Here is a 16,589-nt window from a genome sequence, read left to right as displayed (position 1 = left end):
CCGGCCCTCCCGGAGCAGGTCCTGGCTCTCCCCACAGCCCATTGCCAGCGCTGTCACTCGGGTCAATGCCAACAGGATCCCCTGCAAAAAAATCTCATGGGAGGTTTTCTTACGTTTTTCCATCTTACTGCGGGTTATAAACACGATGGGCACCGAGCCCCCGGCAGTTTTGCCAAGTTCCGTGCTGGCAATACTCTCTGCTGGGAGCAGCAGCAGGCCGTTGACCCGCAGGGTTTCCAATCCGCGCACTTCGCTGGGAAAGTCAAGCTTTTCCCAGGCTCGCTCAGTCACTCACGGCGCCCCGCGATGCAGCACGGCTCAGGTTAAATCTGCTCCCGCCTGGTTTAGAGAGCCTGTTCCTCAAACAAAGGGTCCTGGAAAGGTTAAAGCCTCCCTGACGGTGAATATAGCGAGCAGGCGCTCACACAGCCTGGGCCAGAGTAAAAATACCGACCGAGGTAAGCCTGGGGGAACGGGGAATGTAAGTAAAGGGCCTGTAATTTCAAATTAAGAAGTTAACGAATAAAATTAGCAGCAACCACAGAAGTTTTACTGCCACCCATCACAACCTTCTTCCATTTGTAGCTGTCTAAACTCACTGCTCGTCCATTTAGTGTGTTCACGTGGAATCAACTACAAGTGCCAAAGAAACGGAAGTTAACCGATTTTCATGTAGGTTAGTTATATCTAGGTCCCAGAGTTGACAGTATAATTTATTAAGTATCTCACCCTGTATAGTGACAGTTTTACTAATTAATATGGAGCCAGCTATACACACTGCATATGTACAGGTATTTTCGTAAGGCATATAATATCTTTGCATTGAAAATAAATGAACATTATTAAATTTAATTTAATATATACTTTCTTTGAGGTGTTTATGAAAATATTTTTTCTCTATATTTTTGTATGTGACATGATAGAAATATTTCATGGGAAGTACAGGTTAATATATTTCATCTTTATAAAGGCATATACAACTTTGAGGCAGTGTTTCTGATGGACAGCAGAATTCCTAAAGAATTTGTATGTGCTTCTGTGTTTTGAAATCATATGAAATTGACTTTAAGAAGTAACTTGATTAAAAAAACGCACCAATGCACAGCCAGAGGCTGACAATTAAAACTAATACATAGCCACATGAACAATATATTTATATAGTTAATATATTTTTTTCCAAGATGATTGGTACTAACATATAGTATTATACATTTGGCACTACTGTTTGCCATTGGTCCAGCAATTGGCAAAAAATTTGTTTCTTATGTATAAATCTGTTTGAACATTAGATCTGGCTAGACATATTTACTATTTATAAAAAAATATTTAGACAGTAAGCTCACGTTGAATAACTAGGTCTACTGTATTCTGGAAACTCTTCAGTAGTAATACAGCTTTCTCGTGTTCCATATGTACAAAACTGTGTCCGTTTGCCTGCAAGACAAAAACAAGAAGAGAAATCAAATGAGATCCTATTGAGTGTCTTCGTTTCGGGGGAGCAAAGGGAGAGATGAAAATGAAAAGCAAGGCTAAAATAAATAGCAGTCACACAACGATTTCCCACAAACAGGGCTTTGACTGAGAGAACACATTTCTCCCCCCTCTCTTGGACAGATACTGCACCCCCTGCTTGACCTCCGGGGGTCCTTCCCAACTGAAATTGTCCCGTGACTCTGGGATAGTCTGCACGTTCCCTGAAGCAGCAGTAACTCTGGGATGTAAGAGTTTGGAAGGCTGAGAAGCCCGAAGGAAGGGAACGCTGCCGAGAGTGTTGCTGACTACAGGGGAGGCTCCGGCTCAGCTCAGACGCAGACGGACTGCACATACAAAAACGGGAAAAATTTACTAAATAAACCATTCTGCTTTAGTGCTAACTAAATCTACCTATACCTTGTCTGGTACAACGCTATTTAAAATGGTCAAATTTTAAACATAGTCACTAACAGTATTCTGAGTGTGATCAACAAGCCTAAGCAGAAGATCAGCCATTCTCCGGAACAAAGCCAGCCCGTGGAGGTGACCCCGTACCCAGCAAAGGCACCGCCCGCTGCAGACACCTGCCTTTTAGCCACCCACCAAAGCCCCACGGCTCCTGCCCAAGTGTCACCTCGGTCCCCAGAGTCCCGTGGCCCTGCGGCAGGGGAAATGCCTGGCTGGTTCCGAGTTCCCCCAAAGACGGCAGAGAAAAGGGAAGCGAGAGGCAGGCTACGGGGCCATGGAGCAGAACCTGGTCTGGCTGCTTTGCAGCAACTCTATAAACACGCTGGAATTTAACAAAATATACGTATGTGTGTGTATGTGTGTATATATATTATTTTTTTTTAATTTTTTTTTTAATTCTTTAACATTTTAGCTAACATTTAAAAATAGGTTAGTGAAGCCTTCAAGCTTTGGCGAATAACCGACAGCTGCTGTGAAATTACAGCCCCAGAGAAGAGCTACCGGGCGGCTGTTTCCCACCCCCAGACCACCAGACAGGGAGATCTTGTCCACACGAAGCCACGCTATGCCACGATCCCGCCCCAGACCAGGCGCTTGCGGAGGGACCCCCCCATGCCCTCTCGCTGGATTAAAGGACGCCCAGCCCAGATTGATAACTCCAAGAAGTGCTGCACCCACACACGACGGGAAGGGGAGCCCCCAGCGCGGAGGCGCTCGCCTGGCACTTCCGAGTTTGTGTTCAAAGGCACCGGCTGCGGCGAGCTCTGGAGCTGGCGACCGCGCAGGAATGGCAACGGGCCGATACAGAGCACAGAGAAAAGGCAGCATCCAGGCAATAGGGAAAAGTAGCTCACTTTTTTTCATGTAGTACTCCTTAGCTTAAGACTATTAAATATATTTGCTCTGAGAAACAGGGATACAAACTTCAGGCAGGAAAAGTTTCAAAGACCTTCACTTACGTGTCAAAATTAAGGGCCATTTGGCATTCAGTGCGAGGTCAGCTCAGACTCTGAGGTAATTCAGAGGGAATCATAGAACAGCTTAGGTTGGAAGAGACCTTAAAAACACCCCTGCCCTGGGCAGGGACACCTCCCACCAGCCCAGGTTGCTCCAAGCCCCGTCCAACCTGGCCTTGAACCCCTCCAGGGATGGGGCAGCCACAGCTTCTCTGGGCAACCTGGGCCAGGGGCTCACCCCCCTCACAGCCAACAATTTCTGCCTCACATCTCATCTCAGTCTCCCCTCGTCCAGTTTAAAGCCATTACCCCTCATCCTATTGCAACAGACCCTGCTAAAAAGTCCCTCCCCAGCTTTCCTGGAGCCCCTTTAGGGCCTGGAAGGGTCTGGAAGGTCTCCCCGGAGCCTTCTCTTCTCCAGGCTGAACCCCCCCAGCTCTCTCAGCCTGTCCTCCCAGCAGAGGGGCTCCAGCCCTCCCAGCATCTCCGGGGCCTCCTCTGGCCCCGCTCCAACAGCTCCGTGTCCTTCTGCTGTTGGTGCCCCAGGGCTGGAGGCAGCGCTGCAGGGGGGTCTCCCAGAGCGGAGCAGAGGGGCAGAATCCCCCCCTCGCCCTGCTGCCCACGCTGCTGGGGATGCAGCCCAGGCTGCGGGGGGTTCTGGGCTGACAGCGCACGTTGTCAGGGCACGAAAGAAGTTGAAGACGTTTCAGTGGGTTCTCCACAGAGCCCACTGGGATCCCCATTGTTCCAGGTCAGCACTGCCTGGCGCCTCCTCACTGCCGGGCTGCGAGGGGGGGCTGCAGGAAAACGCAACGCAGGTTCGGTCCTACCCAGCAGAGAGACCTCTTTTCTACAAGAAATGTTCCTCAGTGAAGGGGGCTGTAGGAGACGCACATCCAAAAATACCTAAGCAGGCCACACCCAGAGGGATTTGTTATTCAACATATAAATAAATGATAATCAGAATCTACTTCTTTCATTCCTGCTGGGGTCTCACAGTCCCCACAAAATTTGCTATGAAATCTATGCATATGTTTAAACATAGAATTAATATTTAGTTCTAATTATTAGACAAAAAGAATGCTTTTCAGTTGAATCATGGAGCCAGCAAAACAAGATTTCTTAGAGCTGAAGGGGAGCCTCTAAGGTGCGGTGGCTGCCAGAGCTGCTCTCTCCTCGCCGACAGCCGTACAACTGGCTGCCTCCTCCTTAGTCATCTACTGAAGCTGCTGCTAATTTTATAACAGAAAAATCATTCTTACTTATGAATTAACTAACTTAAGAGCCTATGACACAGCAAGGAAAGATACAACAATTTTGCTCCCCCGGATCCCAGCGGGGCCATGGGCTTCCGACTTGGAAGGACCAGAATTTGTTTGCTGCAGAAGACACAGACTCTTCTGTCAAAAATGGGCAAAATGCAAAACCGTGTTTGAAAATGACATTTTCTCTGTGAGTCGGGTAAATCCATACAGGGAATGTCAAGCCTTTTTAATTTTTAATTTTTTTTTGATTCATTTTTTTTTCCCCTCCTTCTTTTACCAAAACTGCTTGGGGAGACACAAAAACACCTGACAGAAACGTTACTGCTTCTCCTGAAAACATCCTGCTAAGTAAATTCTTCCACGTAAACCTTTAAACAATTTCCCTTTGGAGCCTTGGTTTGACAATATCTTCCTGTGTATCACCTTGGGTAAACGGAGTTAGCTGCATGGGGGCACAAAAGGTGCCCAGGCATGGAGGTGCTCCAGCACTGGTGACACCGGGGTTACCTGCCGTGATCCCAGACAAAGGTGCAGTTGCACTGGGGAAAGTGTCAGAGAGACGCGACCGGAGGCACAACGACTGGAAAATGGGGGTGGAGGTGAAGTGATGCCCATGCGTATTGATAATTTCAAGTTCTTACTGCCCGGGGAACTGGATGCTTTTAGCTAAAGGCATCGCTTATATTTAAGAAGTAAAATATCCTTCATCACAGTTATGGTTTTTTCTCTGCTAATTCCTTCATGAGATTAATCACCACCCTTTGACTTGCCACGCTATAAATCAACACCTGCTCATAGGGATCATGCATGGCTACGAGTAACTACGAATAAAAGGAAAATGTTCTTGCCAGATAATTTGAGATGATGGACTGACAGTGACAAGTGAGAAACTCTGCTGACACTGATCCACAATCCTACGAGAATGACTGAGAGTGAAAGTCAAACAAACTTCATCAACATAAGTGACGAAAAAATTAGGACAGTGAAATTTGCTACCTAAAAAACCCCACAGCCATACCTTAAATGCAATTATACAAATATACATAAATGCTCCTATTTTAGGAACATGTGCTGAAACACGGGAAAGCCCAGCTCCTGTGCCCATCTGGAGAAATCATTTAACATAAGAATAGCCATAAAATATATGCAGGACAAAAGCATACGTCACTGCTGAAGACTCATGGGGAACACTCACCCCAGCCCTGCCCCTGCATACACCAACACAGCCCTCGCCACCGCTCCATCAGCCACCCCCGCGGCGTGTGCCCACTGCTCGCCCTTCTCACCTTATTTTGCTGTTACTTTTGAATGTACTTTACCTAGTTTTGTTTCTGTTACTAAGCTGCTAACTCCTGCAGTGCCCGTGCCGGGTGGGAAGGGCAGGGGGGAGCGAAGGAGAGAGGGAGGCGGGAGGAGGGATGCTACCAAAACCACTGGAAACACCCTTGGTTTGCTGACTGCCTTCATATAACTGATTAAATCACAGTTAACCTCCTGCCCTTCATCAGTGTGAATGGCTTTAAAAACTGTCCTAAGCCTTTCAGACAACTATAATGAGTCTCTTCCTTTTGTCAAAAGTAACGCTACTGGCTGCCAGTGGTAACACATTTTCCAGGCTTAACAAAAAAAAGAAACAACTTTGCAGGACATGGTAGAAACCCCTTTTCTACACGGACAGTCGTTATTTTCTGTGAATAAGGAATTTTTGAAAGGTATGTTCAGGAACAGTCTGTCTTTCTATTTAAAAACGTTCACTGGAAGACAGAAAATATTTTTTCCAGAAACAAAAAAGAAAACAAGAAGCTGAGATTTCTGTGTAAATTACGCAGACGCTTCCATGATCCAGTAGCGGATCCACTGGTGGCTGCTTTTCATGCGAGTGCATTCAAAAATGCTGAGGCAGCGGAAGGGATGCAAAAATATTGCCAGTTACAATTCTGACAAAAAACGGGACTACGTAGGTCCTTACAGCAGCGTCGCGTCTGCTGCAAAGGTGAAAATGAACCTGTCACTTTGTCATACCCTTCTGCTTGTGGAACCGCTTGTAAAGCTCCTCTCCCCCTGCACCTGCTTGCACTGTTGGTGCGGAAAAACTGGATATGATGTAAGGAATATTTTTATTTTAGCATTTAAATTATGTCACCTGGCTCATTCCTGTGACAGAGCGTAAGCATTAACCCTTTCCTGCAGTGCCAGAGGGGCTGGTGCTGGCATCCGTCTGCCTTGGTCAGTGTCCCCGGGGAGGGAGCAGAAACTGCCCGGCCAACACGCTGTTATAAATCGATATTAAAGTACCATAATAACAAACCTAGCAGTTTACTCGCACTGAAAACATTATCATCGTACTCGTGAGATGCAAAGACTGAGTTCAGTTACAAAGCAGCCAAATCCATCCCTACCTGGAGGATCTTATCGCCAGGCTGAAGCAGGCTGGAGGCTGGTCCGTCAGGCTGAACCCTAGTAACAAAGATACCCTATAGGTCAGAAGTAACAGAGGTTAGGATGCTATCACCAAGAACTACTTCCCAAAATACAGGCGTCTCCCTATCTCCTGGCTGGGGGCTTTATATACTCTGGCCGTGGTCTGAACACTACACTCTTTTTTAAATCCTTTTCTCATCAAACAGTAGTAGGGGTTTGTAGCGGCTCTCCATGACCTTCAGGTGTCGCCTGATACAAATATAATTGCGGGTCATTCGAAATTAAGATTCTATGTCACAAAATAATGTCCAATTTGGATAGGGCAAGAGTAACAGGGTTATCAGGAGGATAATTAAAATGCAGCAAGCATTAATTTATTAGAATAATGCGTACCATGATCTATAGAGTAATCTCTGTTTACTTCCTTTAGGAAAAAAAAAAGTTTACAACAATTTCTAAAAAGCAGTCTTGATATTCGGTACAATGGTCTGTAGGGCTGTCACTTCACCCAGTGTCTGAGGAGTGAGCGACTTTGAAAGGGGAAAAACTATTAAGTAATAAAGGATATTTTTAGATTGGCTTTCAGAATGTCAGTAAAAGATGTTAATAAAACCCCAAATCAAAGACCGAGCTCCTAGATGAGGAGCACATTTGCAGTATTTCCCACACAGCTCAGGCATCCTGCACCCTTAGCCTCGCCGTCTCTGGGGCGCTCACCCCGCTCCCGAGGGTGAGCACCTTCCAGCAGCCTCTGGAACTGCGCGCGGGCTCAACTGGTAAAATTCAGTCTATCCAAGCTGTTATCGCACGTGTTACTGGTGCAGACACACTCACAGTGGGGTATGGACTCTTTAATAATTACAGGCAAGTGACAGACAGGGGAAGTATAGCTTATTTCTAACACCATACATTAAATTGTGGAAAAGACGGCCATGATGTTATAAAGTGCAATTCCAGTGTGCAGTCTCAAATGAGGACACCAAAAATGAGTATGTTTTAAGGGACTGCAATTAAAATGCCTGATGGTTATGGACATTAAATGGAACTGTTCTTGAAGTTCAAAACAGGGATTATCAATGAGAAAACTGAAAGGAATTAAGATTGCGTTAGACTGGTATTTTCAAGCGTATTTTACATTTCCAATTAGCTTTCCATTGTAATTCAGAGTGGTGGGGAAATTACTTTTCAATTTGCATGCAGATCTCAAATTTTGAGAAGAGATTAAAACACAGTTTTAATTTCATCATTTTCCAAACATTGTCAATATTTATGGAAGTTATGATTGCCTCTTAGAACGGACGCCAGTATTATCAAAGACTATAAATGTTAAGAGTATGTTTAGCAGAGAGGTACCCGTAGTACTTGTTTTTCAACAAGCTCCAGTCAGTTTTACTGCACAGAACAGCGGAATTCACAGGTCTGAGAGGCCATTTCCCAATCCTGAAGCCCTGCGTAGCTGATAACCACCAGACGTTGTAATTTTACTAGGCTTCCTTTTACTGTAAAGAGACTTATCAACCTCTTCACTGTGTAATTCCCAGAGCAAATACTGAGTCTCCCTGAGCATCGTGTACCATAACGATGACATGTTTAATTAGCAGCCCAGAACAGCAGACTGCTTGCCATGGGCTTTGTAAGGCCCCGCTGGTCCCCAGACCAGTTTGCAGACCAGGCTGATTTTATTTGATACGGCTGCTACAAACCCTGGCATTTCAGCCGCCAGTGATGCTGTTATTAGTATTCCCTCTAATGCCTCTCGTGAAAGTTTAATCAGGGCCTACATTCACTCTTAAAAGAAGAAAGTCAGAGAGATGATTCTTCAGAACACAGCCTGAAAAATTATCTTAACGTGGCATATAAGGCAGACACCCACGTGAGTTGTTTTGATTCTCTAGTCTTCATTAACCAAAAAATCCCTGAACACCACTCTGCTAACCAAAAAAAAGCCAAGTATAGGATTTTTTTTTTTTCAATTATCACAACAGAAGTGCATAAAAATTTCATTCATGTTATCTGTGTCTCCACTATACGGCACTCTAAAATAAGGATCCTTTAGAGAGAAATTTATAGCTTACCTTATCAGAAGGTTTGAATGGATTTCCTTGTCCACTTATTCCACCACTGATACTAAAACCCAGGCCAGGATTCTTCTCTATTCTCACACAAAACTAGGTTGAAAAGATACAGCAAGATAAGTCAGTGCCAACATTAAAGCCTACCACCATTAATGAGACAGGTTGACCCTCTCAAAAGCTGTATTGTACCACCTGGTTAAGAGTCAGTAGAATACTGGCATAAACTGAGAGTATTTTTTACGATTTTAGTGTGCTCAATGATACCATAATATTCACAGTGATGCACACATTTTTCCATATATTTTAAAATTGTATTTTCAAGTAGAAAAACCCCTTAGGCCTGTGAAAGAGCAGTTTACACTGGCTAAATTTTTCATCTTCACTTGACCATTGATCTATGTCAGTGTGACTTCATCTTGTTTCCAGAAGGCGGCACACATCCCTGGGTGCTGTGCTTGGGACAAACCCCAGGGACACGTACCCTGAAGCTCAGAGATGTTCACACCACTGTCAGCCACAGACCCAGCCCCAGCCCCCACAGCCTGCCCTGAGCACCAACGGCTTTTACAAGTGCCTCACTCCAGGAGATAGTGCTGAATCTTATCTTTTAGTGGGGATGACTCTAAACGGCATCGGGTAATTGAATATAAAATAAAAATGACTTCAGCGTAGCTTAATGACTACTCATTGAGCCAGTCCGAGCACGTCCTGTGAGCCGCACAAGCAATTGCTTCTGAATCTCCGCACTACGCTCAGGGACTTAGCACAGGCATTAACCGCTCGCATGGATCGTTCAACGCTTTACACGAGAGAAAGGTTTGCTAATGATTCTGAACCTGATCCTGCAAGTCAGGTGCCTCAAACAGTTATTGCAATCATTAAGGCCAAGTATGATGGGAATAGGACCACTTAATGAAGAAACTCACCCGCACCCATTTTGTTAGACTGGGGGCACTGGAGCTACAGCCGCTCTTTCGTAGGGCTAAACTGGAGCAGCTGATACAAATCTGAGGAGACCAGTGTCTTGCCAAGCGCTGCACTGCTAGCACTGAAGTAGGTTACTGGGGAATTGGCAGAAATTGCTCATTAATCAGTATGACCCAGGGATGTCAGCTCTGTTCAGGAATTTCAGTGCCAGACTGTGTTGCTTGGTCAACCCAAGAAAGAAATGGTCCCAGTCCCTGGGGACAGGGAAGGAGGGAGCCGCTTGCCTGCCTCCAGCTCAGCCGCGCAGCCCGGCTCAGCCGTCCCCTCTTGTTGCCCTATGTGCCCTTTTCCTGCTCTGTACAAAGCAGAAAAAACCAGAAAGTTTTTGTCAAAGCGCTATTTTATAGACACGCTTTCTCACCTGCTCCTGATACGCATCCGTACTTCTCTGCCCCTTGGTTTGGATTAAGCATCGCCCCGTCTGCGGTGCCCGAGAGCTCTGCGAAGAGGGAATCTGAATGGGCAGCGGTGGCTGGAACTGCTGAATGGTGACTTTGTTCATGTTCCCCTCGTACTGCTGCTCGCGGCTCCGATGCTGCAGGCTTTGCGATCCCATTAGAGTCTGGATATGGCTACCTGCCTGTGGGTAACGTAACCCGTTAGGCCAGAAATTCAGGAAGCTGAAAAGAAGCAATTATTACAACTTACAGAGTCAAGTAAAAGCAAACCTCTTAAATCATATCAGAGGTTTGCCTTTTGACCACAGTTGGAAACAACCGTGATTAAAAGCAGCAAGGATATACCCATTGCACCCAGTGACCCTCGGAGGCGTAAGGGAAATTAGCCGTACACTGTACGTTTCATAAAGAGAAAATATTTTTTTTTCCTCATGTCACAATGTATGCTCTGCTCCGAATGTTTTGTGAACTAAAAACATTTAATAAATTGAAGTAGGGTGGATTACTCATCACAGCACACTCTGAAGATATTGGAATGCTGATTTTTTCTCTAAGGACAGTTTGGACTAAGATTTGTAACCCAAATACAGCTATTGGCCAGGATTGTGGACTGTGAACAGAAAAACATAATCATTTAAATCCTACGCCTTGTCCTAGGAGCAAATGTGGCTTTTACAAAATGTCACTACGAAAATTATCAAATTTCTAAGACAATATCTACTGATTTGAAGCACCAATATTTTGTAAATATAAGTGAAATACTGCATTTACATTGACATGGCCTTTTGATATTTTCAGAAAAAAAGGATGTCTGCTGTCCTTCGCCTCTGCCCTCCGACCCCATCGCCTTCCACCTTTGCAGCCGGGCTCTCGCAGGTGAGGTTTGCTTTCTGTATTCCGTTCTCGACGTGGTGAAGTTGCATACTTGCTTACTCTTCAGTACACGGTCTCGATTTAGGCACACGAATTACATAAACATTTGAGGCAAATCTTTGCAAAATAAATTCAGTTGAGGCAATTTTATACTTTCCACATTTTCAGGATTCAGATGTTGCTTATAAATAACCGCATGCAACAGCAGGACGGGAACGAGCAAAATTCACGCTCCATTGTGTGATCAAACACTATTACCTCCACGAAACATCACGCCGTTGCTACTGAGAGTTTTCAGATTCTATGCACCCATCAACCAGCGCTATTGTCTGAACAGCCCGAATGCGAAAGAGCATTACGATCGCATGTCTCAGTACCTACAAGTCTCCACGGACAAAACCGACCTACTTAAAGAATATTTCACATTAAGTTTACACCAGCCAGTGACCCAAACACGTCTCGTCATGAAGGTCTAATCCTCATTACTACTGAACCTTTACGACGCTGGTGGAAGAGTTACTAATTGTGAACTGGATTTTAGACAAGAATAAATTTAATACAGCAAAAGGTCAAAACATTTCTTACCCCTTGGCCAATCGCCTGGCCTCGGAAGTTAAAGCAGCCAGGGCATTAAAATTAACTGCTTGTTGCCATAACAAAAGTACGTCTTACTGGATTTCCAAGATTTGCTTGCACAACACATCTTTAACAGAGACGCAGTTGGAACTACTCATGTCACCGAACACAGAATCCCAGCACGACACGCAGCGACTGCGGGCAAAACTGATCTGCTCTGTCTTACTGTTTGCTGACTCCGTTTGAGGAAGGGACCAGGTAGAATACAGGTCTGATTCAGTACAGGAGGGGTAGTCTCAAAGTGAGCAATGACAGAGAATTCTCTTGCTCCTTGTGCCCAGATCTGCAATCCCCAAACTCTTCTTAAAACACAACTCACCCGAGTACATGAACGTGCTTAATAGCCATTGACTAACTGACTCCACGAACAGCCGGGTGCAGTCGGTCTGTGCTGCGAACATCCCTCTTTACAGGTCAGAGAGATCTTCAGTTCATCCAAGATCAGCAGTGAAGGAAAATGCTCAAGACAGACTTTTTAGCTATTCATTAACTCTCTAGAGGTAAAAAGTCGTGTCTGCAGCAGAGATGCAAGGTGAGGAGGGGACCATGAGCAGCACGGTTCTGTACTTCATGCTGTGTCATCCTCAGCACAAGAGGATCCCAAAAAAGCAGAATCTCATAAATTCTGCTATTTGCGCCAGATATAATCCCATATCCACCGCAGCAGGCGCATTGTCTGCGTCAGAGGAAGATGTCTAGTTCAAATACAACAAAACCCGTGCTTCTTCACTGAAAAGCCTCAAAGCAGATGTTGGCAAGGAAACAGAAAGAATGAACAGAGAAATACTCCCAAATCAGAAAGGGAGAGAAATGGTGACTCAGACACTTCTGTATGTCCCAGTTTTGAGGCAGCTGCCTTGCTGCAGCTCCGTAGCGTGTGCTCGTTCCATAGCGTGTGCTCCTTCCACAGCCACTGAGACTGTTCAGTCCACGCAGGGATTTCCAGCTTTGCATGGTTTCAGCCGTGATGTGGGCTGCTGCGATCCTGCAGTAGAAGAGGCCAAATAACACGGTCCTGCGCCTCCCCAAACCTGCGCAGCTCGTAGCAGGTCGGCACCCTGCACCCACGCTGGCTGGGCTGACCTCTGTTCATTTCCCACATTCATTCTCACTCTTCAACCTCTCTGTTTCATAAGGAGTGATTTCCAGGTTCCTTTTTGGTGATCCCCTGCCACCCTTCTACCTTTGTATGGAGGAGCAGCTAACTCGGAATACAACTGATTTAATCAGGCATGTAGCTGACTTCTGCCTTGTTGACAGGACAGAAGTCACCTTCCAGGAAGCATAAATACTGTAGTCATTTAGCAGCTCCATGGGTTATTCAACTTGAAGTTTAAAATACCCAACTTTTCTATACGAGAAATAGCCCATAAATTATGAGATGATCACATTAAGTGATCATACTTAAAATAAAACTTGCATTTAGTCTGTATTCTGAACAGCAAAAAGGACAGAAACAACCACTCACCCCCCACATAACTATGTAGCGATGACCGTGTGGTATTCCCACCTTACCTAACATACATAAACAGCCATCACTGCATGTATAGTAGCCTGCTGTGTTTGGCTAATTGAGGAACACGTATTACTGCATCTATATACGTACTGCATCAGCCCATCTGTCTATAGTGCCTGCTCCTCCCCTTGGAAGAACAAGCCCCAGCTCCTCTTCCGGTGATTTCCCAAGTACAGCTCTCCCGCGCAGTGACTCTGCTCTGCCCAGGCCCGTTCACACCAGTACGGTCATGTCAGTGGAAAACCACAACATATACTACAATTTATATTTACATCATTTAATTCTTTGTTATGTTGAACTTCAATTCTGTAGAAGATTTTCTGAGTCTGATTTCAAACAACTGCTGTAAATTAATCCCCAGATGCTGGGAAAGCAGGGCACTCTAGCTCGCGTGCAATGGGGAAGAGCTTAGCATTGTCGGGACAGCACATTGCACACCACCTCCTGAGGATGGTGGGTAAACAATTTTCAGAATTCATTCTCGCACTCCTGTTAATAGACTTTGACGAGATGCTATCACTGCTTCTTGTGTATTCACACTGTGGCTCTTGCTGGAGGTGGATAAGCGGCCTTTCTTGGAAACGGAATTATTTATTCTGCAGAAAAAAAATCTCTATTATGCAGACTGCTTCCCCAATTTCATTTGTATTCTTTACTTCATATAACATCCATCACAAAAGTTAATTATTTTCAGCTCAGTGTCCAATATTTATAGTATAATTAAAGTAGCTGACAAGGGATGTAACAATGGCTTGCTCCACTGAGTTAAGCAGATTTCAGCACGGTTATGCACTGTTTGTACTTACCACATCTCAGCAGCGAGATACTGAAATATTTGGAACGAAACAGAATGTGCATTTTCTTATTATAGTAACACTGATGATGCACAAATGCAAGACATAGACTGTGTTAGATTGTGTGAATCGATAAACGCAGGTTTTATCCCAATATGCCAGTGAAGATAAGCAGTGACTCCTTTTAAATTTCTTATCCTTGTTTCTTGCATATTGGGGGACAAAGAAACCCTTCAAATAACTGGGCTGCCAGACAGTAACGGGGCACCCTCCTCCTCCTCCTCCTGTGCTCTGGGGCCATGGCTTCCGTCTCCCATCCTCCAGCAATTCTCTTGTACACGTGTTGTATCCCTTGTCACTCCTTTTGTGCGAAGGCAAAGGCTACTGCTCCTGAAAATGTCTTGAAGAAAAAGATGTGATGCCAGCAGGGAGATATTTTCCTCATCGGTGCTGACAGTTAATTACACTACAGAAGTTATTAGTGTGCACATTATGACTTTCACACCGGTTTTATTCACTCATAACACTTTACTACAGGGATGAGCAGGACCGATCTCCATATAGATAACACTCAGTGTAATTATCACTGCCTGTGTGTGTGGCTCCACCTTCTAAAGCTGATTGCAAACACTGTTTAGCTTGTCGGGATCCTCCATTCTCCAGCTTTATGATTAGAGCATCTGAAAATGGCAGGTTCTCGGTCGATGAGCAGAGCCGTGTTGGGGCTGGGAGAGAGCAGCCAGTGTTTTCATAAGAGCAGGCCAGACCCAAGCACTGGAATTTAATACCTCCTGCCATGAGGTACTAGAAATTAGAACCCTTTCTAGTGAGTTTATCAGCAACTGATGCGTGCCTGGGATGTCTCTGCCAAAACGTCTGGGGCTGTGCAGACACTGGGCCGGTCTCCATCTCAACACAGTCATTTTTTTGTCACGAACTGAAGAACGTAATTGAAATGAAAAATTTCGATGAAGACTTTTCAGGACAAGAGGGAGCTGACGGCTGTCTGAAACATGCAGCAATATATCCGCCAAGCCCACCGCGCCCATTTCACACACCATTGATGGAACTACGAGCATTTACAAAAACAAATACAAAACCAGGCAGCGGGCATGAAAACACCACCCTTAATTCATCATGATTATTGCTTTAAACTTTGAAACAAAAATATTTGTCTCCCAAACCTGTCCTCATTAACCTGCTCTCCTCCTTCCAGTGATTCGCCGGGAGAAGACGCCAAGGGCAGCTCTGCCAGCAGCTTCGCTGGCGCTGCTTACCTTCTTGGTGACGGTGTCGGGGGGCACGTCCCGCCGCCCCAGCGGGTAGGGGTTCCACTGGCTGCTCACGGACACCTCCTCCTGCCCGTTGTCCAAGATGCTGCTCTGCTGCGACGGGGTCTGTTGCAGAAACGGTAGGGCAGCCTTTAGTCACTGTCACACCACGGCAGAAAATTTCTCTCTTCATATTTATTTCAGTAATCAACCCAGTTAAACCGTAAACACGCTATTGCTAAAATGGAAATCCTTTTAAATTTCTACAGTATTTCATTAATGTGCAATCATAGTGCTGTGGGACTCTCCGCAAGCAGGAGATCTTGAAAGATACATAAGAGAAATAATGAGAATAATGAATGATGAGAGAAAAGAGAAAATTAATTGAACACAAATCATTATTTTCAGAGAAACAAATTTTGGCAAAGTTCCATATTTAAACGTGCAGTCTGCCATTAATCATTTGAGTTAGAGCTTTTTTTACTGGCCATTCAAGCATCAAAAACTTTTTTATGAAGTATTTGCCACCAAGATAAATTATATGCTTATATTTTCTTCAGCAAATATTCCTTAATGGCAATATTGAACTTGTGACTGCCCTTCCCTCGCACTATGCTCCCTGCGTCACGGAGCGGTGTGCTCTCACAGACCCCTCTAGGCTACGGCTGGGTTTGTTCTAAGCTAACAGGATATCACACGTATCTATTAACCAGTAATTAAATGCTTTCCTGAATTGGAATGGACATAACACACATTTAAAGTTTCCTAAATGAGCTTGAAACTTTTGTTATTATTTTTCTCTCCTTTTAAGTACTTTTGAGGACACGTGCACTTTTTCTGTCCCCTTCTGATTTTCTGGTTTCTGTCTCTGTATTTCCTTAGCATAGCTGGCAATTTTGCTATCAGGGTATGGCTTTTTGTGTCGGACTTTCCAAAGTGCCAACACTGTACTTCCACCGACAGCACTCAGCATTATGTAGTGCTTGTTCAGTTAACTCCTTATTCGGTTCTGATTAATGGTAATCTGCAAAGAAAAAAATGTCTATTCTTCCCCTCTTCATTCAAGCTATTTCTTCTTCAGCTTAGATTTAAAAAAAATCATGAAACTCTTCTTTAGATGACTGAAGAACAAATTAAACTGTTGCTTTGAAATATTAAAGCTGGTAACTGGTCAATTAAGAACTTTTTTCAATGCAAGCTTAAAAAATCCTTTAAAAGTTAACAGAAGTAAATTGTGATTTAAATCATCCTCCTCAGAGGTTAAGTGTAAAAAAAAAAAAATCAATCTGAATTATTTAAAATAAAAGAAAACTTTCATTATAATTCTCTCATCATTCAAGAAGTCTTCCAGAAAAATCAGGAACTGATTTGCCCTGTTGCAACTACAAGAGCTCCCTGTAGAGCTTTCTTTACACCTATTAAAAATGGAAAAACCAGACCAAGCTCAGCACTTTTT

General features: G+C 44.5%; 1 protein-coding gene across 1 annotated transcript in view; it reads right to left on the bottom strand.

Moving 5' to 3' along the window:
- Nucleotides 1-1,305: 1,305 nt before the first annotated feature.
- Nucleotides 1,306-16,589, bottom strand: part of LRRC7 (leucine rich repeat containing 7) — a 97,570-nt gene continuing 82,286 nt past the window's right edge. Inside the window, exons 21-25 of the mRNA XM_054212541.1 lie at nucleotides 15,140-15,259; nucleotides 10,007-10,225; nucleotides 8,659-8,751; nucleotides 6,562-6,636; nucleotides 1,306-1,434 (exon numbers count right to left, since the gene is read on the bottom strand). Of these exons, the coding sequence (XP_054068516.1) occupies nucleotides 1,327-1,434; nucleotides 6,562-6,636; nucleotides 8,659-8,751; nucleotides 10,007-10,225; nucleotides 15,140-15,259 (615 nt within the window). The 3' untranslated portion in view covers nucleotides 1,306-1,326. The remainder of the gene's footprint in view (nucleotides 1,435-6,561; nucleotides 6,637-8,658; nucleotides 8,752-10,006; nucleotides 10,226-15,139; nucleotides 15,260-16,589) is intronic.

This window comes from Rissa tridactyla, chromosome 8 (assembly GCF_028500815.1).
Source record: "Rissa tridactyla isolate bRisTri1 chromosome 8, bRisTri1.patW.cur.20221130, whole genome shotgun sequence".
Lineage (NCBI taxonomy): Eukaryota > Metazoa > Chordata > Aves > Charadriiformes > Laridae > Rissa > Rissa tridactyla.
Note: the sequence above shows the minus strand (reverse complement) of the source record. Positions and strands in the feature narration are given on the sequence as shown.